This window comes from Lissotriton vulgaris, chromosome 4_1 (genome assembly GCF_964263255.1).
Source record: "Lissotriton vulgaris chromosome 4_1, aLisVul1.2, whole genome shotgun sequence".
NCBI classification, from domain to species: domain Eukaryota; kingdom Metazoa; phylum Chordata; class Amphibia; order Caudata; family Salamandridae; genus Lissotriton; species Lissotriton vulgaris.
The window spans coordinates 1,476,022,284-1,476,046,039 of record NC_141691.1 but is presented as its reverse complement, the minus strand read 5'-3'; the positions used below and the strand labels follow the sequence as shown (position 1 = coordinate 1,476,046,039).

Here is a 23,756-nt window from a genome sequence, read left to right as displayed (position 1 = left end):
AAACAATCTGGGGATGGAGGCGATGCCCATGCGCACTGTAGTCCAGGGGAGGAGCCACCTATCTCGTGATACTTCGAAGACTCTTCCAGGACAACAATGTGCAATCATCCGGACCCAACACTAGGCGGTGATCTATGCACAGATATGAATGTCAGCAGCCCTACATGCCAAGAACAGATGCATACTGGTAAGTAGAATTTGCAATAACACTATATTACATGACCCTTATAGCACGATACTGCCACTACGGATACTCCACTTTCTCTACTTAAACTCCAACTCCTCTTGGAAATTCTTACTGTTGAAATATCTGATTAAGCCTCTCCCTATTTTTGTTTGCTTACATTCTGAGTAAGAATGCTGGCTATGTTCTACCCAGCATTCCCACCTTAGCTTTATCCACCTTTCTCTTTATGCCTAGAACAAAGAATGTTTCTTGGCGGTCGGAGAGTCACCCTCCAAGGTGCAACTCTCTGGAATGCCGCTAAAAGTTTTAATTGAAGTAGAAAATATTTGTTTAAATGAATTCCAGCGATCCTACTTTTGGGCGGATTCGTAATTTTCATTATGTCAATATATTCAGTGGCAATGGCCTGTCATCAGTATGTAGTCCTCTTGGTATTGTGTAGCATACAATTCCATGCGGAAGGACGTGGCAGTTCATTCTGTCGTTTATATTTCCATATGAATTAATACATTATTTGACCTTTTTTTTCCATTGCTACTTAATTGAAGCAACATAGAGATTCCCCTGTGTTGGCTGGTAATATCTAGATCATTGATATTCAGAATTCCTTTTTAGAAATGCTCTTTTTAACATCTGACCGATTTTCTGGTCTTAGTTCACATATTGTGTTATGCTGTGTTACTGTCCTCTGAATCATGTCTCACATAAGTGAGTGAGTGAAAATCTTCGAAACAAGGAAAAAAGTGTCCTAAATAGGATTGTCCTCTTCCCTTCGGGGGGCCTTGGGGTAAGCAGTGGCGACTAGGCCTCTGCAGCAAGGGCTAGGGTAGCTTGTCTCTGATGTTCCATGGTCTGTCTTACTATAGCTTTGCAAACTGGGCCAAGTACAACCCCCCCCAGTCCTTGATTTTTTTGTGGTAACAATGGCAAGCAGATCCAGGCTTCTCAGGGATGTTAGTGTCAGTGTGCAATAGCCTCAATACACGACTGAGACCCAACAGCACAATAACATGTTTGTTCAGCCCAGTGCTTATCTTTATAAACATAAAGTACTTTATTACAAGATAAAACTCAATACAACACACTACACAAAACACAATCAAATACCTGGGTTATGGTCATGTGACTTATACTTCCAGGAAAGACTGTACCCTTCCACCCACCCCTCTTTCCTTGGTTTCCAGTCTCTAGCAGTAATAGCGCACCATATCTTACCCCTCTTACTCTTCAGTCTGTATTTCTCCCTTGCTAGTGAGGCGGTGCACTGGTGTATCTCAGGCCAGGCAGCTTTTTCTTTCCTAGGACTGAGGTGCGGGCTCCATGGCAGTGTCCTGGAGGCTGAGGCAGTGTCCTGGAGGCTGAGGCAGTGTGTGGTTGTCTTCAGAAGGCAGACCTCTTATTGGGATAGTGGCTTAGGCAGCCTCTCAGTTGCTTCAGCACATTTGCAGGTGCCTCATATTAGCAACTTTCACTTCCTGTGGCATAATCTGCTCTTTCACACAATTGATAAGTTGCTGGGGCTAACCAAAATCTTACTCAGTTCGGCACACATGGTTGAGTGCGATGATTAACAAGTTTCTTTTTCAGTTCTATAGACCACTCAATAGGAAACGGGCAAGTGCCACATCTACCTAGGTGAGTCACGTCAGGCACATAAGCACGTGCCACAAGTTAGGGCTGGTCCCTGACCCAGTAGCGCAGACCGCTTAGGCACACATCAGTAAGTGCTATGGCTGCAGCAGCCAGGTCGACTGAAGAATCTGCTCGGGCACACTTCAACAGTTCCACAATTATTTCCCTTTAGCTTCAGTGACTGATTCAGAATCAGATGTACAGTAGACATGCTGTTCACAAGTCTGATGGATGGACCCATAACATCAGGGACCAACTATTGTTGTCCACTCCAGTAGTCTGTTCCTCCTGCATTGATGGCTTGCTTCTTCCATCTTCTTCCAGGCAAGAATCTCCAGGCTTTTCAGCCCAGGAAAACCCTTCTTCCTCCTGACTAACCTCCAGGTGATGTCCAGTCACCTCTGCTAAGCTGGCTTTTCAGGCAGACATCCTCTCCATTTGCACTGTATTCCTCCAGGTACTCTGTGGAGCTCCCCCTCATTGGTCAAGGAGACCTTGGAAGTGGAACAAGTGGGTAAACAGTGCCCAATTTTATGCAGGATTTGCAGACATGGATGTATATTCTCTATCTGCCCTTATAGACCTGGTTTGGATAATTTCTCCTTTCATGTCGCCTGTGTCCAGAATAAGCCTTTGTCTAGTGTGATGCTCTTCATCTCCAGTTTGGTGCACCCACAAAGAGGCATAAAGAGGTGTGAGCAGTCTGCTCTGGACTATAAAAGTCACAGCTGATAGTGATCAGAAGAGAGAGAGAGGGCCTGAGGCATCAAGATGGCGGTCGCACTCTAGGAGTGCTCCGTACCCCCTCCGTCATCTGCCCGTTAACAGCTGCCTTTGAATCCTGCTGGCCATAGGAAGCGATCCCCTGTCCCCTCCACTGTGCTCCGGTTTAACTTCGAGGAGGATTGGAGCACCCATCGCCCTGCTTTGGCCCCCTACCCACAGTAGTGTGCTGTAAGATTGCAGCCAACTCGGCGAACCACTCCTGAGCCGAGCGGCCTACTAGGCCGCATAAAACGTACTGCAGTTCTTTGCAGCGACATGCACCGGATATGCTTTTTCTACAGGAAACACACCTTTTGGGCACATACTGCTCCTTCCTCGCCCGGTATGGGTTCTTCAGGGTCTGGCACTCTGGTTTTGCATGGGGCTCCCGGGGGGTTGCCATACTGCTTCGTAAGGGGCTTCCCTTTACCTTGGCGCAGGCTGAGACGGACAACCAAGGCCGCTATGTGGCCCTGAAGGGCAAGAGCGAAGGGCATCTTTTAATCTCCTGTGTGTATACATCCCCCCGCCACAACGTCTTCTGCCCTTCACTGTCTTACACTTGTAGTCTCCACCTTTCAACAGGGTTTGACAGTTAGCGGAGGCGACTTCAATGCCGTTATGTAACCCTCCCGCGATACGACAGGTACTCCCTCGGCGTCCCATCTTGCCTCTGCAAAGCGTCTATCTGATTGGTCCTCTGCCCTGGGTCTCTGCGATGCATGTAGGGTGTGGTATCCCTGTCTGGAACAATATACTCACACTTTGGCGGACCGCCATACTCACTCTCGTATCGACCTGCTCCTTTAGACAGCCCTGTAGGAGAGTAGGGTCTGCTACCTATGGTTACCCCCACTTTTTGCTGTGATTCTCTGGTTTTTCGACTTTAGTGTGGCTGTGGACCTACTAATCCGGCCCACAGCCCAGCTGTTCTCTCTCTAAATTGATACCATGTACTTTAGGTACATACCAGATTGGTTACTGGGTCACACTTGTGAGCCCCTGTATAGTGTACCCTAGGTACCCAGGGCATAGGTGCACCCTAGGCCTACCAAGGGCTGCAGCATGTATTGTGCCACCCCTGGTTTGCCTTCCAAACTGACACCACAGGTCTGTTCACACAGCCTGGGTAAGGTTGTATAATCACCTCTTACTTAGATATAGTGTACCTATATCTATATACCTATATAGACACATATACACCTATAAGCCACTCCCAAGGCAGACCTCGACAATCCTGGAGGTAGAGTGCTTGGTTTTATGTGAGAGGGTGCCCTAGCATGAGCTGAGCCCCTCTGCAGCTTTCGGAACCATCTCCTTATAGCTGTTCTATGATATAGCCATATCATATACTCTTAAGTGCATTATAATCCTTGTGGTTAATGCTAACTTTGGTTTGGCTTTATCAAAACATGTTGTGTAAGGTGTCAAACACTTTGAAATACTACCCCCCCACCAGTTCTAGTGGTGGGCGTAGCATTCCACCCTTCTAGAAGGAGAAGACATGTAGTTACTGGTTTACCCGGTAAAAGTTAAACAGAGCCTCAGCATCACAAAATGTATGCTGCTACCACAGACACGAGTCTGGCCTCATACTGCTGGACAAAACTCCGGCTGGGGAGGCCTGGACAATAGGTTTCCTGCCCAGGGAGGTGCTTGCACCTCCCCAGACAGGCTCTTTGTGTATTGGGGCAGGGAGGACTGTATTCAGTGAATGCTTTCTAGACACTGCCTGGGGCACACTAGGTGCTCAATGCATTTCCCAGTTCAAACCGGTTGCTGGGTCACTCAGCCCCAGCTCTGGCGTGAAACTGGACAAAGGGGAAGGGGTGTAACCACTCCCACCCCAGGGCCACCCATAGGAGGGACCTTAGAGTTAGTCCAACCGCTAAACTTACTAGAAGTATAGAACCCGAGTCCCTAGGACTTTAGATTACCCTGGAAGAAACTCTGCAACATATATCCTGGACCTTCGACATGACATTCCATTTCGACTGGAAGATGGAAGAAATCTCCCTTGTGGTCAAGGAATGACGGCCCTGTTCAAACAGGCACCAACAGCATCTTTGCTGGTCTGAATTTTCGAGGCTCCCACCGGATCCTGAAGAATCTGCGACACAGGACACAGACTTCCAGACATCTCTGACCCTGATCTTCGCTCACAGCAAAGCTGAGACCCATGGCGGACACAAGAGATGTGGGGCCGGAACTCCTGGACATCCTGCATTTTGCTACCTGCACCGACTTCCCCAGGTATCCCGATGTTGTGCATTGGGGTGCTTGAAGCCCCAGCCCCGAGCACCTTTTGCACTGAAGCTCAGAGGCCCACACTCCTTGAGTGTCCCGTGAGCCTGCTTTATGCATTTCAGCTCGACTCGTCTTTGCGGTTCCTAGTCCGTTGGCTAGTGAGCCCCCAAGAAGACAATCCTTTGTTTCAACTTGCTTTCCTGGTTGCTCCAGGATTGTTCCAACTTCCCTGCAAAGGAGAAGTTCCACAGACCTTGCCGGTCCGCACCGAAGACAATCTCGACATCCTGCGTGGGTTGCGTTTGCCAAGGCTTGTTGGATCCAATCCGGATACCGACACTGCAGTCAACTAGATCCTTCATGGGCCAGCTTGAATCCAGCTCCTGGTTGTCGTCGACGCCTCCTGGACCTCGTGGCTGAGGAGCCAAACTTCACCTTTTCACCTGAAATCAACGGACATCTGGTGGCATCTTTCTATCGGAGCCCTGGTCACTGGCTAGGCCCAGACTCTGTCTCCTCTGCTTTCAGGTTCTTCAGATCTTCGATCCACCCTTGGATCCACCCAGACACTTTTCCTCTGGTCGCCTGCAGCACTTCTTTGCAGATTTCCATTGAAATCGACGACGAAACCCGACACCAAAAGACACCTATGCACCCGGCTTCCGTGGGTGAGGTAACACGAGTACTCTGGTAGTCTTGAGGGTATTGGCCCTCTTAGTGTCTAAGTATAAAAGGGTTCATCGTAGTTTATTTAGAAGTGTCCTTAAATTGTAAAATTGCAACTTGTTCATTTCCCATAGAAAGTCAATGGTAACTCGCGGCTGTGTTTAGACACTGCACACGTCTCCCGTGGGCCTCCTACATCCTAACCTTTGGTTGTCCTGAGTAGCCCCAGCGATTCCACAGGCCCCAGGCCAGCTTTCTATTTCTCAAGTGGTTCTTATACCACTATTTTAGTATAAGGTTTGTGAGGCCCCTAGCGCAAAACGTATACTGTGCAACTTAATGTATGCTAATTAAGTTCCTTGTATTGTACTTTTACCTCCGACCTCATAAAGAGTCCAGAGGGGTTGTGTTTAGAATAAATACATATATATTTGATATATACCTTGTGTGGTGTGCTTTCATTTGGTACTCAAGAGATTATAATTGGTAAACAAACTAGCTTAATTCGCTCTCTGAAGTCTTAGCCTGAAGACTGCTTGCCATTGCTACCCCTAGGATAGCTTTCTATAAGGTTGACTTTACAACCACCATCAATAAGGGTCGATTAGACTGGTGCAAGGTGCCCACTAGAACTAGTGGACATCATGTACCAGGCTAACTTCTCACAGCCCCCGACTGGGAGTTGATGTCCGGGGCTATTATACTGCCCTGAGGCATCTCGGACCACTCGCCTGTTTCCCTCCGTCTCGGGAACTCCCCTGATGGCATTCGTACGGCTTGGCGGATGAACGCCTGGTTTCCGCAGGATGCAGAATTCGTTGAATACCACGGGCAGGAACTAAAGGCACTATTTTTCGATTAATACGGGTTCAGTCTCCTCGGCGGGAACATTATGGGAGGCCAGCAAGGCCACTATACGGGGGCGGCTAGAGGTTTGGTCCATGCGAAACGCACGGAACAGGCCGCCCGCTTTGTGCAGCTGGAGGCCCACACTGCACACTTTGAAATGGCCCAGGCGTATACTGAAAGCGATGACTCCGCTCGGCAGTTTACATTGCTCCGCGAAGAGATCTGTCAGATCTTGCTGGAGTCCGCTAAAATGCTATGCCGTGGTGCGCTTGTACGGTTGGGATGATAAAAATTGCAAATTACTTCACAATATACTTTCATATCGCAAACAACTGCATTATTCCCGAGATCCCTGATGGCACCGGCGTTCACCGCGTCACCTCTTGGGCTATTGCCCAAACCTTTGCGGGCTACTATGCTGCTCTTTATGCGGCCTGACCTTCCGAAACCTCCCTGGCTGATTTGCTGTCCGCAACCGGGACCCAGCTGCCCCGCCCCTCCCAGACGGCCTTAGAGACTCTGAATCTTCCCTTCACCCCGGAGGAGATACATGGGGCCATTTCGCTCCTGCACTCTGGTAAGACGCCAGGGCCAGACTGCTATCCCCAGGAATACTATGCGATCTATCACGACATGTTGATCCCACACTTAGTGGAATTGTTTAAGCATGTGGTGGACACTGGGTCCTTTCTCCCAGAGACACACAATGGCCCTATCGTGGTCCTCCCAAAGACTTCCACCCTCCCTTGCATGCATGGATTACCGCCCCATTTCCCTCATAAACACTGAGGTAAAAACGTTTGCCACTGCAGTGGCTCAACGATTCCGCCCCCATTTACAAGACCTGGTTCATCCAGACCAAAGCGGTTTTATGCCTACCCGGGGTACCCAACATTGCATACGCCGCCTCAACCTCGCCCTTGCACACCGCCACCATCTCACCCTGTATGTGGCCCTCCTGCTCTTTATTGACTTTGAATAAGCATTTGATACAGTGGATTGGAGCTACCTAGGAGACGTGTTAGAGGTAATTGGTTTCGGCCCCCCGTTTTGGCACCTTATGCTTGTCCTATACTCCAATCCTAGATTGAGAGTCCTAATTAATTGCGTGCTTTTGGATACTTTCCCCATTCAGAGGGGCACTCGCCAGGACTGTCCGCTCTCGCCACTCTTATTCGTGCTAGCGATGGACCCCCTGGCCTCTCTCATACATCAGGACCCCCAGATCCGAGGATGGGCTTGGGACCCCTACCAGGTCGATAAGATCGCCCTCTACACCGACGAAGTCTTCTTCTTCGTGGCGGACCCTGAGAGCTCTGGCCGAAGGTGCTTGGACGCCCTCTCTGCCTTTGAATGGTTCTCCGGCCTCCGGCTCAACCCAGTGGAATCCACTCTGGTTCCCCTCCACCCGTCCCAGGCTTGCTTCGACTGGCAAACGACCATTCCCCTGCGCAGGCAATCATTCAAGTACTTGAGGGTGTGGGTCGCCCTCCTTCTAGAACTCGAATGGGCCCTGAACATTACTCCCTTGGTTACCAAGGCGGACCTCAGGAAATAGCAATCCCTCCCTCTCAACCCCCTTGGCAGAAGTGCCCTTTTTTTTCTTTTCTTTATTAATTTGTTTATTGGCATTTCAAAGAATTGTACAGATTTCTGAAAACAATGGTCATCAAGGCAAGGTATAGGCACATACAGACAGAATATGAAGTCCAAGTCAGACATCATAAAGTGGCACCCGTACACCTACCCCTCTAAAGAATAGTAGTTCACCAGTGCACAGCAGTTATGTAACCAGCTACCGTTATATGTGGCATCGTTGCCCTCTAGTGTCAACCGCTTCGCTACAGATGGTGTGACCCAGCCACAGGCTTTGCCTCTATGTCCCCAGTGTACAATCTACCCTGAAAGGTATATAGTGGTAGGCACAAGTCCCGTCCATAGATTCATTGTGTGTCTGCCTCTATGTTGTCTGCCCCTACAGATATGACCGCATCCTCCTCATCAGTTGCATCTTATGTATGTCTCGAGCTCAGGAATAGGGACCAAAAGTTCTTAGGCCTGTTACGGGGGGATCAATTCGCTATACAATTCTGTCTGTGTACTGCAGTAGAGCATTTCCCTAGTCCATTGCTCTAAGGTAGGTGTCGGGCCCCGCATCCAGGAAAGAGCTACACATCTCCTGGCCAGGAGGAAGGACATATCTACCAGTCATCTGAGGTCCTTAAAGATAGGTTTAGAATATCCTAGGATAGCTAGGAGCGGATCCGGAGTCAGCTCGAAGGCCTTGACCCGATTCACCTCTGCATACACCTGGTTCCAGAAGTGAGCAATCCCCGGGCAGGACCATGCCACGTGTATAAAATCTGCAACCATCACTCCGCACCGTTAACAATGTGGATTCTCACGCAGGCCGTATCTATGAAGTCTTTCAGGTATAGTACACCCTGTTGAAATTGAAAATGGATGAGCCTATGGCGCCCATTTAGCGATATATGTTTGGTGCTCGAACAGCAGCACAGCCACTTTTCATCAGTCATTTCTACATCCAGATCTCTCTGCCATTCTAGACACGGCTTAGCGTAGTCAGCTTGACTCTCAGAGAGGGCTAAGTGGTATAGCCTGGACACTAATTTGGCGGGGGACTTAGTCTTGATTATGTAGGTTAATGCCTCAACCTCTGGTGCTTCCATCAGGTCCTCACACAAGAGGTCCCGAAGTGCATGCCGCACCCTATGAAACTGAAATTGCGACATTAGCAAACGGTTCTCCCATTATCGCCACCTGATCCCAGGATCGGACAGTACAATCATCAAAGAGGGTCCCCCTTAGTGTGCACTTCCAGCGATCTCAGCACTACTATTACCCGCTCTTCCCTGCAAGGGGCGAGCCAGGAGCCCCAGTGGATAGGAGCTGACGGAGCGTATAGCAAGCTACCAGCCCGTATATCCAGCATATGATGCCACGCATGCGTGACCGAGTTCAAGGAAGCCATTATTCCTGTGCGGCGATTGCGGGAAGAAAACAGAAGTGCCAGTAGGGTAACCGGATCTGCGACTATAGTTTTGATGCAGATGTGCGGGATCTCGGCTGGACCCTGTATCCAGTGATATGTGTGTGCGCACTGTGCCGCCCTGTAATAGAACTTCATGTCAGGGGCGCCTAGTCCTCCCGCCACGTACGGGCGAGTCAGTATTATCCAGGCCACCCTTGGCTGCTTACCCGCCCAAGCTAATCGAATCAACAGTGATTGTAGCTGCTTAAAAAACGTCTTAGACAGTACCATGGGTATATTAGTAAATAAAAAGAGGAGCCATGGCAATACGATCATTTTCATCAGGGAGACTCTCCCCAGCAAGGACAGTGGTAGGGCAATCCACCTCTCGATGTCATCTTCTAGTTTAGAGATTGCAACACCGTAGTTCTCTCACACCTCCTAAGAATCCGTATGTAACTGGATTCCTAAGTATCGCGCCGAATCAGTGGTCCATTGTAGTGGGTACTCCGGGTCTACACATGGTATGACCGGCGTGAGTGGGAACATAATTGATTTATTCCAATTGACATTAATGCCTGATAGCGAGCTGAACAGTACCACTTCTCGCAGTACTGGTGAGACGTGGACCTCAGGGTCTCTGACATGCAAGAGAGTGTCGTCCGCATATGTAGATACAATGAGACAATAGTTTGGAAACCGCACTCCCCTGTGTCCATGGTACTCACGCAAGGCGCAGGCAAGTGGCTCTGCTGCCAGCGCATATAGCATCGGAGACAGGGGGCAACCTAGTCTTGTGCCCCTACAGATAGAAATCGGGTCTGTGATCAAGGTTCCAATCCGGATGCGAGCCATGGGAGCGGAATATAATGTTGCCAGGAGTTGGAGGAAAAGTGTCCCAACCCCCATTCGGCCTAGGACTTGCTGTAGGAAAGACCACTCGACGGAGTCGAAGGCCTTCTCCATGTCAAGGAATACAGCCAACGGCGGGGGTTGCGTGTGCTGCATGGCTGCGAACACCGTCATGAGGTTATAGGTGAGATTTCGACTGGGCACGAAGCTAGCCTGCTCCGGGGTGACCAGTGTGGTTACCAAAGGGCTAAGACGATTGGCTATGAGTTTCGCAAGTATCTTTGCGTCCACGTTCAGCAATGATAGAGGCCTGTATGAGGTGCAATCCCCTGGTGGTTTCCCAGGTTTGAGAATGGCTACCAATATAGCCTCACGCATGGTAGGGGGCATCGCTCCCGATGAACAAATATCCTCAAATAGCGTAAGCAACTGTGGGATCAACAGGTCAGAAAAGGCCTTATAGAAGGCGACAGTCAGGCCATCACTAACCGGGGCGCTGCCAGCCCTCATACCCGACAGAGCCAAGACAATTTCCTCTCGTTCAATCAGCCTATCCAAGAATTCCCGGTGCAGGTCCGTTAGCCACGGTAGCTCTATATGGGTCAGATAGTCTAGGATGCGTTCTTCCGGGGCGGGACCTCGGAAGGCGTACAGAGCAGCATAGTACTCCCAGATCCTCTCAGCCACCTGAGCTTCGGAGAGCGGCAAATCTGTCGGTTCAGCTCTCATATCTGGAACCACCTTCTGTTCCAGCGTTGATGAGCCAACTAAGCCGTTACCGTTCCCGGTCGTTCCCCCTCCCCATAAGTTCTAGCCATGGCCTATTTCCCAAGAGGTTTAATTTCAGCATCCGCCTCCTCATGGAATTCGTGCAGCGTCTGGGCCAGCTCCTGTGTTAGCAGTTCACTCCGGTCAGTCCATCTCCAGGCCTCTAACTCCACTAGCTTTGTCTCCAGCCTCTTTAATCGATCACGTATCAATTTAAGCACCCCTGCATGTTTAGAGATGGAGATCCCTCTTATATATGCCTTAAAGGCTTCCCATACTGTCTGATATGAATCGACCAAACCCACGTTTGTTTCGAAAAACGACTCTATGGATACGGCGAGTTCCTGCCTGAATGCGTCATCGAGCAAAGAATAAGGGCGAAAGCGCCACATAAACGGTGGTATACGCTTCTTGGGCAAATCTATAGTCAGTAGGAGCGGCGAGTGATCAGAGTATGTGCGGGGCAATATCACACATGCACGAACATGTTGAAGCAAATGAGTAGAGGCCAGCCAATAGTCGATCCTAGTATGGATATCATGTGGTGCGGAATAATGTGTATAGCCTCCGTGAGCAGGGTGTCTATGTCTCCACACATCGCAGAGGTCCAGTCTCACCATCGACGACTCAAGCACTCTGGCCGAGGCCGAAGGGCGTCTGTCCGGTCCGTCCGACCTATCAATATCTGGGCGTCTAGTCAAATTGAAATCCCCCCCCGTCCCCCCCCCACTTTACCACAACATTTGGAAATATTGAAACGCCCTTCCCTGTCCGTCTCCAGAGGCGTCAGTGTCAATGAGGCTTTCGGGTTCACCCATGTCAATACCCCAGCATGTGAGGTAAGTCCTGCTGCGTGGACGTTACCCAAGAGACCCCTACTGCGTAAAATTGGGTTGTCCGGGCGTAGATGGGTCTCTTGCAAAAGAGCAATGTCCACATGATGCCTGGTGAGGTAGTGCAGGACCTTCTGGGTCTTGCAGAGGTCATTGAGGCCCCTTACATTCCATGTTATCAAAACCAACGAGTCTAATGTCTACCTGGGTGGGACCACCGAGGGGTCAACGGGAAGTGTCTGGGTCATGGTGTGGTAGCGCAAGTATAGGTGTCTGGTGTACGCAGTGCCTAATTAGTGCCCTAATGCCTAAGGAAACATCAAGAATCATCAAAGAAACAATCCCCCCACTGTGACACAAAGCCGCTTCCCCCAACCCTCCCGAGCTCCCCCATATCTGCCCAACATCAACTTTACTCTCCGAACCCTCCCACGCCTGGCCAACCCCAACTTGGCCGCGAAAACCTCCCCTTCCGAACAATAACCATCCCCCCTGCAACCCACAAAAACAAATACCATTTCACCAGTGTGATTCACACGAGGGTGGAGGTAGATCTTATTTATCAAAAACTCTCCTCTTGTCTATAAAGAGTTTCCTCCCTGTCTCACGAAGCAGAGGAAAGGTGTGCCGCACTGAAGTATCGCAACAGCCGGGATCGCCCAAGAAATTCCCAATAGTCATCACCTGTACGATCCATCACCCCGCTCCCAGGACTCCGCAACCCGATGCCCTCGCCGCCTCTGCACCCACCTCCAGCTGCAGGCAGGTAGGCAATCCGCTGTTTTGTGGGGTGATTAGGCTCTGCGATTGCTCAGCAGGGCATATCACAGGAGCAGGGCAGTATAGTTGTGCGCAACACCAAGGATATTTGTAGGATTGTGCGGTGAGGCTAGGGAGCTCCCGGCTCAAGTGGCCATCTTGGTCGCGAGCTAGCTCCGCCCCCAAGTGCCCTTTTTAAAATGATGGTCCTCCACTGTTTTTTATATATATCTTACAAAATATCACTCTTTGCCTCCCAGGGAGCTGGTTTAGTGAAATTGACAATACCCTCACCCGGTTTTTATGGGGGGGCGGAAGACCGCAACTGTCACTGGCACACTCCCACATACCTCCCTACGATGGGGTCATGGGGGTAACCAACCTCCACCTTTACTATCTGGCCACGCGACTAATCGTGATCCATGACTGCAGGGATGGCCCTAGGCATGTGCAAAGTGTGCACCTGCACAGGGCTGCCAAACCCCAGAGGCCGCCACGACGAGTATCGGATCGGAAGGATCTACATCGTGGCACTGGCGGCCCCCTGGCAGAATTTGGCGGTCTCCGGCTCCGACCCCGGACCGCAATCTGCACGGATGGGTCACACACACACTCACACAATCAGCCAGGTTGAATTCTTCTGACGAAACCGAAGCCGGCCCGACCCAGTTATGCATACCATGGCAGCGTTGTTCTTTTCAGTTTCACTTTCCCAGCCAGCCAGCAGTTTGGGTCCCAGGGCCGTCAATCTTAGCCCTACTACCAATGACGTGACGGCCCTGGGACAGCCCTCGCGCGCTGTGCGCAGTGCGCAACTGTGCACCTGCTGCTCTTAGCCGCTCTGACGTGTCACGGTGGTCACGCTCCCGCCAGGTAGAGTGCGTGACGTGAGTGAGCGGTGGTGCCACTGTGCGTCGTCAATGTGTGAGAATAAAGATAAATTAATACCAACGCCACCGACGATCATCAGAGAACACCTGTCCGACTCCGGCACTATCTCTACTCTTCCCCGACCCTTCAAATTTGGAACGGTGAGAGTCTGACTCGGAGACGAGACTGCTAGAGAGAGTCTGAGAATTAATTAAATAGTATAATTTTAATTTATAATATATAATATACTGTATATATCATATGATATGAATATACTGACTAGTAGTAAGTTTAAGTTAAAAATGTGGCAGTGCAGTGGCGGCACACAAATGAAAACACGGCCCTGAGGGCCCTCTTCGGGCGGGTGCACCACCAGCCAGGCTCGAGTCAAGCTGGCTTAATTCTTCCTAAATCCTATGCCCCACACATGCCCTTTTTGAGGCAGCCCAGCCCATCCCCAACTTCCAGTACCTTGCTTTATTGCCAAACAGTCCAAATTTGCCAAACATTGCATTATAAATCCAGTAGAAAGTGTGCAGCCGGTTTCAAGGATTTCTAACCCTTCAAAGGCAGGGATGGGTTTTTAATGAACTGCTGCTGCGTGCCTATTAAGCTCTCTCGGGAAAGGTTGCTTCCTCTTTGTTATCTTCATTGAAGCGGACAGCAGACTTGCAGGTGTGTTAATAGACACAACAAAGATAGATTCAATATGTGAATATAATTTGACAGGCACTGTTGTGCAATGTGCAGGCCTCGAGTGGGAACAGTCTTACAATGACGGCCTGCTGCAGTGCTGCCTGATCGCGCCGACACCGGCAGTGACGCACGCCATAATTCTATATTAGGCATTATTTAAAAGGCTCATCCCTGGTCTCAGGCTCCATCTCAAAAACACGGATCCTTGTGTGTCCTGAGCCCAACCCCTGTATTGAGTCGAGAACAAAGGAGCAAGGTGACAGACGACCAAAATACCCCTTGTTCAGGCCTCAGTGCGTGAAATGGAAATATTGAATTGCAGGCACTCACTAATTAGAGTACCTGCTTGCTCCTGAGAAGTGCCGGTGCTCTCCCATTAAATATGTTACAGCAGTGCTGAGAGGTGCAGATACTCTACCCTTCACATTCAGGAAGTGCAGGCACGCAGTACCGGGCAGTATCTTCCCATTTAAAGTACTTCCCTTTCCCTTTTCTCTAACCACTTCACCGAGCCCCTAGAGAAGACTCCACCCCCCCTGCCGTCTATTTATTCCCTGCGTAGCATGCCCCCCAGAGATGACCTCGGCCTTCTACTCTCGGCACAGCACTTCCCAGAAAAGAAGACGCCTTGCCTTCTACTGCCTGCATAGAGTCCCCCCCTCAGAGATGACCCCTTGCCATCTACGCCTTGCATGGCATGGTGTGCCCAATGGGGGTGATGCTCTGAAGACTATCAGATTTTGTGCACTTGATCCTCTTCAGATTAATGCAGTGGGCGTGTGTGGACAAATCTACCTGGCTGGGTGGGAATATAATGATGCTCTCCAGTTGACAAAAAGGGCACCTTGGCAGATCTTTCGAGTGAGTGTTGCCGGGGACTGCGTGGTAATGGCATTTTGTTTGCTTTGATACTTGAACAAGTGCCACCATTGCCTTTGCCTACGAACGTAACGTTTGTTCTTGTGCTCGAGTGTCTACCATATATTGCTGTATTATACCTCCTCTAATTATACTTTGTTTTCTCTCGAGCAGGCTTCACTTTAAAATAGTTTATTGCAGGGGATTAGACTGTAGACACCTAGATCTTTGTTTACCCAACAAATTCCAAATCCGGTGCTCCTGTCATGGCACTGGCACTGCAGCTGTCTGTGCGCCCAGTCCCTCATGTCGTGTGTCACAATGCCCTCCTCCTCCTAAATTGTATCGCTCTGAGACGAATTCGAAAGGGAAGGAGCAGCCGCAGGTACTGGTCAATCATCTAATGACTTTTCTGGACGTATTATTAAAACACCTTCCTGAGCTCCGCCCCGTCCGGACCCCCTCTTCCGGGCTGGTCGGACCCCGCGTACTGGGTGGAACTTCGATCATTTGACTTCCCACAACTCCAGGCCTACCTGTATGGGGCCCCCATACCGCAGGTCCTTCTTCCCCGTCACCCAAACGGTGCTCATGGCCTGGTGCACAGCCTTGCGCCACACAAAATGGGACGGGAAACTCACCAGGCAGACGCCCTTGTGGAGCGGTGTTTGGCTGAAAGAGGCCTCATCTCTCCAGAACTTCCGACGGTGGGATCATATTGGCATCTCGCTACTAGGGGACATCTGGGTTGGGGACCACATCACATCCTTTGCAGATTTACAGCAGCGCTATTCCCTACACTCCTCCCAATTTTATAAATACCTACAGCTAAGGCATGCCCTTCGAGTACATATTCCGTCTCCCACCTCCTTCACGGAATTCAACCCCCTTGAGGCCCAAGTGATGATTGGGAACTGGGGTAGAGGGGTGGTGGGGGGGGGGGGGGGGGTCGCGGATTTACCGCTTCCTAGTGAACAATGGCCCCGCATCCCTAGACTTGTTTACGTGCCCGCTGGGAGGATTGATTGGGTCCCTTTAAAGACACTGACTGGAGAGATGCTATAATGGCACCCAAGACCTTGACAACCTCCAAATTGTGTCTAGTCCAACTCTATTACCTCCATACGGCTTACCTCACTCCTGCGCGCCTATACAGCGCCCGTAAGTGGCCCTCACTGACCTGCACATGATGCAATCACGCCCCCGCGGACTTCGACCACATGCTTTGGCAATGCCCTGTCCTTGCACCCTTTTGAGCGGGGTTGGAACTGGAACTCTCACAGACCCTGGGTTGGACGGTTCCCCATGACCCACTACGCTTGATCCTGGGTGTGTTTGCCGGCCTTGATGGTTCTCTGGCTGATAGCACTTCCTAGGAACAGCGGTGGCGGCAGCGAAGCGCGATATAGTATCACTCTAGTCTCAGGCCAAACCCCCTAACATACGGAAATGGAGACGGGGTGTGGATTGGTGTGGAACTCAAGAGGAGCCCCTCTTTGAGGCCCGGGCTGCCCCGAGCTTTTTGGCAAGATGTGGGGCAAATGGTTCAATCTACTGCCCTAAGGGGCGCATGTGTGTCTCGTACAGGAATAACCATATGCAAGTGTTTTTATTCACCCCGAAGAGTGCCTTACAAGTCTCTGTCGTCTCTCTTTCAAACATGTTATACAAATAATTTGCTTGTTTTCACTGCCAATGTATTTTGTGATTTGTTCTTTAAAACCAATAAACTGGATTATAAAAAAAAAGAATCTTTTTCACATTCTGACAACAGGATCCGCAGTCCCACCCTTAACTCCTTACATCCACTAAATGGCGGTCTCCAGCTAGACTAATCAGCAACACTGTGCAAAAAAAAACAGTTGAATTTCTAAGGCGAAGCCTAGCTTCTCTTTCCCCATTTCAGTGTCTAGGTTCCCTCCCTCCTGTCTCTTGAATGTCCTCAATACACTTCCACTGTCTGGGAAGGTAACCTCGCCTCCATCTTGTGCACAAGAACAGGCAGGGACCTGCAGGCTTGTGCCACTCTGGTTCACTCTGACAATCATTCATTGTGCACCACGCAACATTCACCTGTCCATGTGTTGGCAAGTTAGGCACGAGGCTGGGACCAAAATACAGGATACCAGATACTTATAGTTTGGGCACGCAGGCCCGAGAACATGTGTGTGTGTGTGTTATGTAGAGGACTTTATCCTCAAGATCTCCTGTGTCCTATTTTATGTCACTAGCAAACAGATGGCACTTAAAAGGCACTCAAGCATTTCTGCTTTTTTATGTTTTATGATGCTGTATTGCTGATCAGGAGTACCCTTTCCCCATAAAAGAATTTGTGTCTTAAGAAACCATACGTTCATAAAACATATACTTCACATGAAGGTTGAGGTAGTGCCACAAAGCATTTTATCTGCCACGATGGAGCAAATTTAACAGATCCATCCAAATACCTTTGATGGTCTCGCTGATAGTGGGAAATGAGCACCAGGGCCTATTTCAGATGGCCTATAAGTAGGATTTTAGAATATATACTTGAGTATCCGATTGCACCAGGTACAATGACCTAATGCTACCAGCAAGTTAAGGGATTGGCGCCCTTTGGCAGAACCCAGTGGCAAGTGTTCACTCCCTTGCTTTTGTACTGAGAACTTGTGGTGCATTTCTGCTTCCCAGTCATCAGACTTCAAAATTATTGGAGGAGATGCTTATGTGGCCCGATGCTAGGTGTGCAGGGACCGTGATCTCAAGTTAAGCAATAATATTCCCTATCCGTGAACAGAAGATCTTGCGTGAGAGTAAGCTTTGCCATGGAGGTGGAAGATTTCTGAGAACCATATGTGGGCATGTCATAGGAATGACTTGAGTATTCAAGACTGTGCATCTTTCTTTTGCTTTTTAAAAAAAAATGTAAAGCATGCTTGGAGCCAGGACAGGAAAGTCCGTGGAAATCATGTGGAAACTTCAGTACTGAGTCCTAGCCCCAGAGGAGCTGGGGACTACTGCTCATAGAAGAGGCAAACTTGTTATATTTTGAGTTCAGGTATAGCTTAAACGCATCTGTTTGTGATCCCACCCTTTTCAGGCTATCTGTGAACAGAGAGTGCATTCCTGCAATGTGGGAGACCATGAGCAACATACCTTGGGAAATAGTCACTTGCACAATTTCACTGCCCGGTGCTTCTCTAGAAATAGACCTACATGTTGTCAGTTTGGTGCTTAATTTGTTCCATTGTTTTGTAGTGCTAGCCTTTAGAATTTATTGTCTCTGATCACCGTGTGACTGTGGAATTCTACCTAGACCACCAAATGGCTGTTCTACATTTTGTCTGTTTTCAACCGATTCTTCCCAGTGGTACGGACTGTGAGAAGAGAAAGGAGAAACAGATCCCACCCTCTCCTACCGCCGAAACATTGCAGGTGGAATTCTCATACCTCCAGAACAGAAGTAGGGCCTGTGGACCACTGCTTGAGGCATCCACTGGCTGCCTCTGAGGCAAAAGTTTGGAGCAGCTTTATTCTGCAATATATCCTACTCATCTTTTGGAGGAAAGCTAGGGTTCATGTTAAATTGTTTTTGCACCTCAGGAGTTCCCGCCTTAACCCTTTGAGTCATATGGCTTGATTACGGTGGATTGTGATAAGAAATGTGCAGAGGCTGCTGGTTCATAAAGAGCCTCTTTAGAGATAGGTAAGAAGGCTCAGAACAAATAGAGAGTGCTAGAATAAAGAGTTTGGGGTCATACTTAAGGGGCTCTGAATGAGTGGAGGAGTTTAGATTGAGTTTATGAGGATGTTGAGTAGGAGATAATGAGAAAAGAGCGGGAGCTCCGATCAAGGGGATGTGAGAAAGTGAGTGGACTCAAAATGAAGGGAGGGCTCGGGGGAGGGAACAAACATAGTTGTTGGGGCAGTGAGGGGTCTAAAACTGGCATGCTCCTCACTATCTTTGTTGCGGTCAGAGTTTCAGAACTCGGAGTGTCGTTACTAATGGAAACCTGCTGTAAATAGCCATAAGAAGCCTCAATCCTGCCTCAAACCCACATTTAATTGGAGCTCTTTTTATGTTGATTTCCAAGATTTTGTTTTTTTGTATATTTTTCACGCTTTTCCTTGTGAATTGAATTATTTTAGTAATAATTTTAAAATAATTACAGTTTATCAATTTTGTGACATCGTTTTTACCCAGTAAAATTTTCACTGATAAGTGATTGCTCAGGGAAACCCATACTTTAGGAACGATTCATGCAGGTGAGCATCTGGTATACCTAATGAGAGCACGACAAGCCAAAAATGTTACAATCTGCACAAGGCAGAATTTGATTTGAGATGGATGCTCCCATCACCAGAAAATACGTTGTGCTTCGAGAACTGGTGATTGGGAAGGTCCCTGGCAATTATGGAATCCCTACCGAGTTCTGTTCTTCTTTTTCCCCCTCAGCTGTCATCTAGATTGGTGATGCTGTTCACTAGTATGTTTGAGTCTGCTGCCTCCCACAACTAGTGAGGCCCTAATTTCTTCTGTCCCGAAACCCAGACGAGATGCTTTGGATATATCTTGATATTGGCCCTTTTCTATTCTCAACTCAGACTATAAAATCTTCACCAAACTGTTGGCAACCAGAACACGCCCTGAACTCGTGAACGGTCCACAATGTTTCATCCTTCTTCACTATGCATAGGGGTACACAGCAGGGCTGCCCCCTCTCCTTTACTCTAGCTTTTGAACCTTTTGCAGAGGTGCTTTGTGGGACTGAAATGGGTTGGGGCATCCCAATGTCTGGGGCATCGCAACCGATCTTGCTTTACACGATAGACCTACAACAGGGATGTCATGTCTCGGCTGACTGTACTAGGATTAAAAAGGTCCTGCAGCAATCCCACCGACTGTCTGGACTCAAAATCAACTGAGATAAGTTGTGTGTATTCCCTTCACGTCTGGGCATCATTCTAAAACCTTTGAGCGCAGGGCTGAGTGCCTTGCAGTTGGCGCAGAACTGCTTTAAGTACCTTGAAGTGAAGATTTATCACTCTGTTGCAGACAATATTGAGGGTAATCCGGGTGCTGCAGTGCGCTTGCTGAAAACATAGTTACAATTATAGGTCACGTTGCCTCTCTCAATGGCAGGTTGTGCAGCGATTTGCCAAGATGGTTATGTTGCTTAGACTTCTATATTATTTTGTCACCCTACCTGTAACGTTATCCAGATCCTTTTTTAGAGGCTGGGGCTAGCTGTTGGAGAACCTACTATGGTGTGCAGCAAGGTGTAGAGTTGCTGTTTCTAAGCTCTGATTGCCTATTGACAGAGGGGGTTAAGGAGTCTCAGCTTTCGAGAAATATTATGTGGCCGCCCAGCTAGAATGGTCTAGTAGATGGTTGGCGAATCACTCTCTGGCTGAAACTTTATTTTCTCAGCTGCAACTCACATCTGAGAAATTGCTTGCACTCCTATTTGAAAGTTCCTACCAGGCTGCTTAAAGTTGAAATGTTATGTCTGTGGCAGTTGCGGTGCTTGGGCATGGGCTTCTTCTGCCCCCGCCCCCTACACCCTATAATCCAACTCTACCTCTGGTGGGCCACCTCCTGGGTACGGGGAGGCTTTCTTCCAAGGTCTAATACTGTGATCTAATAAAACATCACTCAGGCCGGGGAACTGTTTAAGCATGGCAATCTGATGGCCTTCCACGATTTATGGGATCAGTACAACATCCATAAAGGGAAATTCATAACACTGGCAAATTCTACCATATCCTATCCACAACCCCCTCCAAACCATATATACGTTTGGTAAGGGCTGTAAACTAGCCCAGTGGATTTATAGAGCCCAGCTGCAGACCACAGCTACAGAATTATCCTCCCTGAGGGATACTTGGAAATCGGATATTGGTAGAGCATTAAATGATAGTGCGGGTAGGGTGCTACACTATCCACAAAGTTTTGCACAATTCTAAATTTCAATTGATAGAACTGTACACAATACATACTTTACCCCAGCTAAGGTGGACACAATTTTAGATGTCTCTCTAGAGGCAGGCTTTCTACACATTCTATGGACCTGTCCCATGCTAACGCTATACTGGGGACGTGTCATGAGAATTCTTTCCCATAGCACAGGGGTTCGTATCCTATATTTTCAGGAGGTCTGCCTACTGGGAGATTTTACAAGCTCTCAAGCTGTCAGCACGCTGGCATGGTTTGTTGACCTGGACCTTTTACTTGCTAGACACAATATCACTACTGTGTGGAAAAGTAAGTAGCTCCCTTCCCTCGTTGAATGGCACAGCACGTTCAAACACAGTGTGCCAGCTGAGAGTTACTCACTTCACAGAAGGGAGCTTAGGGGACTGGGCAAATACCCCTTAGCGCTCTGTTGGGAATATTGAATAAAGAAAATACTAGGCGTTGGTAAAAATAACAGACCTTGCCTGGGTTGGTTTTCTGGACACCTCAAATGTACAATTCAGGTCTGCCCTGTCTGATATCAGACCACCATATTGGGGCTTTGGCATCACTACAGCTCGCTAAGTGTATCCCTAGGAGAGCGCCCCACCCTGGTGGAATATCTGCACATATTCCCCTCCGCCTGCCTCAGACTGCGGAGCTCAGCCCGTTCCCTCAGGCCGATACCCCTAGCTACCTGTAGTAAATTGGTGCATGTTCTGCAGTTTGTTAGCAACCTGGCATCCTTGGTTTTTAGTTAATACTGTTTAAGGGTGCACTTAAGTTGCTTTACATTGAAAAAATGTATTGTAATGAATGATACCAGTGTTCTGACACTGTATTCCGCTACTTTGTAAAAAGTATGCTTGTAATATTAGTGATGTATGTGGAACTGCCAATAACCTGTTGCCAATTAAACTGGTTTAAAAATAAAGAAAATAACTTAATTTGTGATATTTACTGCATACTGCTTATGAAAACTAAGTTTACAGAAGGAAATGTTCTTAAAACGTGAATCCTACAAGCGGAATGTTTGAAATTTTGAATTGAGGCTTCTAATGCATCTGTCTTTTTGAAGATTGCTTTGATGGTGGCCAACGACCCAGAGACCCACAAGAAAAAGCTGCAGTTCTTCATGGAGCAGTTTTATAAAATTATCAGAAAACTGGACTCAAGCAGCAAGGAGCTTTCTATAGCTATCCGGGGATATGGACTTTTTGCAGCGGTAAGGTTCCAAATCATTAGCCACATATTTTCTATGTTTAAGAAGTGTTTGACATAATATGAAGATTTGCACTATTGAAAGCTGCTTAACTTAATTCTATATACTAATTAAATGGTTCATTTATTACATTTATAAAGTATTTCTAGTCTTTTTTCACTTGCTGGACTCTGGGATTAAAACTGGCACTTTTTGGTATGCAGGATGCTTTATTCATATTCTGTTCATATTTTGCGTGTTGTCTCTTCTTAGCTGCCTGCCATCTTATCTGTTCTGCAACGTGATTTTCACGATTATTGCCTCTCTAACTGAATCAGTTAATTTTGTCGTATATATATATATATATATATATATATATATATATATATATATATATATATATATATATATATATATATATATATAAAAATCCTGACCGCTTCTTGCAGCGGTCTAAGCGGGCGTAGACCTCCTCTCCACCATTTGGTTAGAGGTTAGATGTTAGATCATCAAAAAGCCATCACACTAATCAAAGTAACAGCAGTGCAAATTTTATTTTCGAATGTGTCAGAGCAAGTGCCCTCCCCTATATATATATGTATAAATTGTGGAAAGTCTCCTTTGTTTGAGGATAAAGTTGTAGTTCTGTATATAATACCTGTGAAGAAACGAGAGATGAATTCCAGGACTCTCATATATGTTATACATTTAAGCGACCTGGGTCCAGTTCCTAAAGGAAACTGTAAGCAAAATCTAATAATGATTACCTACATACATATGTTTTAGTGCCTCCATATCTATGTTGGGTTAGGGCAAGAAACCTTTCAATGATCTGTTACTGTTCAATTGGTAATTCACGTACGAAAAAGACAAAGCTTGACTTGCTTTGCTTTGCGAAGGTCTTTCCTTTATCTGACATCTTTTTTTTTTTTGGGGGGGGGGGAATCTTTTTATTAAGATAACAGGCTCTGTTGACAATTACATACCATGCAGCAATTGATGGTAGGTGAATATACAAGCGACAGAGAAATGTACAAAATTCAGTGCGAACATCATGATCTGCACAATCAGTCTCAAATCCATACACAGTATCAGTTAGGCATAGAAACAGTTTGGGTATCCATCACCTCCCCTCTGTACCTTCTCCATGCCCCCCATATCTTTTCCCACTTCCTGTGGCACCCCCTGCTCTTATATATCACTCTTTCAGCCCTTTGGCACCAGTCTAGGTCATGTCCCCACTCTTCCACAGTCGGCAGCACATCACTACCCCACAGTCTGGCTATATTTCTCTTGGCGAACATGCTTGCCAATGCTAACCAGATCTTATCCCATTTGGGCCAAGTAATGTCACTTGTCACTCCCAGGATATGACAGCGGGCCTCCACAGGAACCTCCGCACCAATCACCTCAGACATAATGTCTGCCAGGCTGGACCAATACCCTCGGATCCTGGCACAGTCCCACAAAATGTGGAAGAAGGTGCCTTCTTCCCCACAGCCTCGCAGACGGAACTGTGAATCAACATTCCCGATACGGTATTGTGTCGTACGGGGGTGTAAGAGGGGTGTAGGATGCGCAACTGAACCAACCTAAACCTAGCACGAATTGCCACTTCCCGGTGGCTCTGCATGGCCTCTCTCCAA

The 23,756-nt window shown here is 48.1% G+C and overlaps 1 protein-coding gene across 1 annotated transcript in view; it reads left to right on the top strand.

Annotated features, from left to right (window-relative positions):
* PRKDC (protein kinase, DNA-activated, catalytic subunit) overlaps window positions 1-23,756 on the top strand; it is a 2,818,033-nt gene that overhangs the window by 204,418 nt on the left and 2,589,859 nt on the right. Inside the window, exon 11 of the mRNA XM_086965729.1 lies at window positions 21,988-22,134. Coding sequence (XP_086821855.1) covers window positions 21,988-22,134 — 147 coding nt within the window. The remainder of the gene's footprint in view (window positions 1-21,987; window positions 22,135-23,756) is intronic.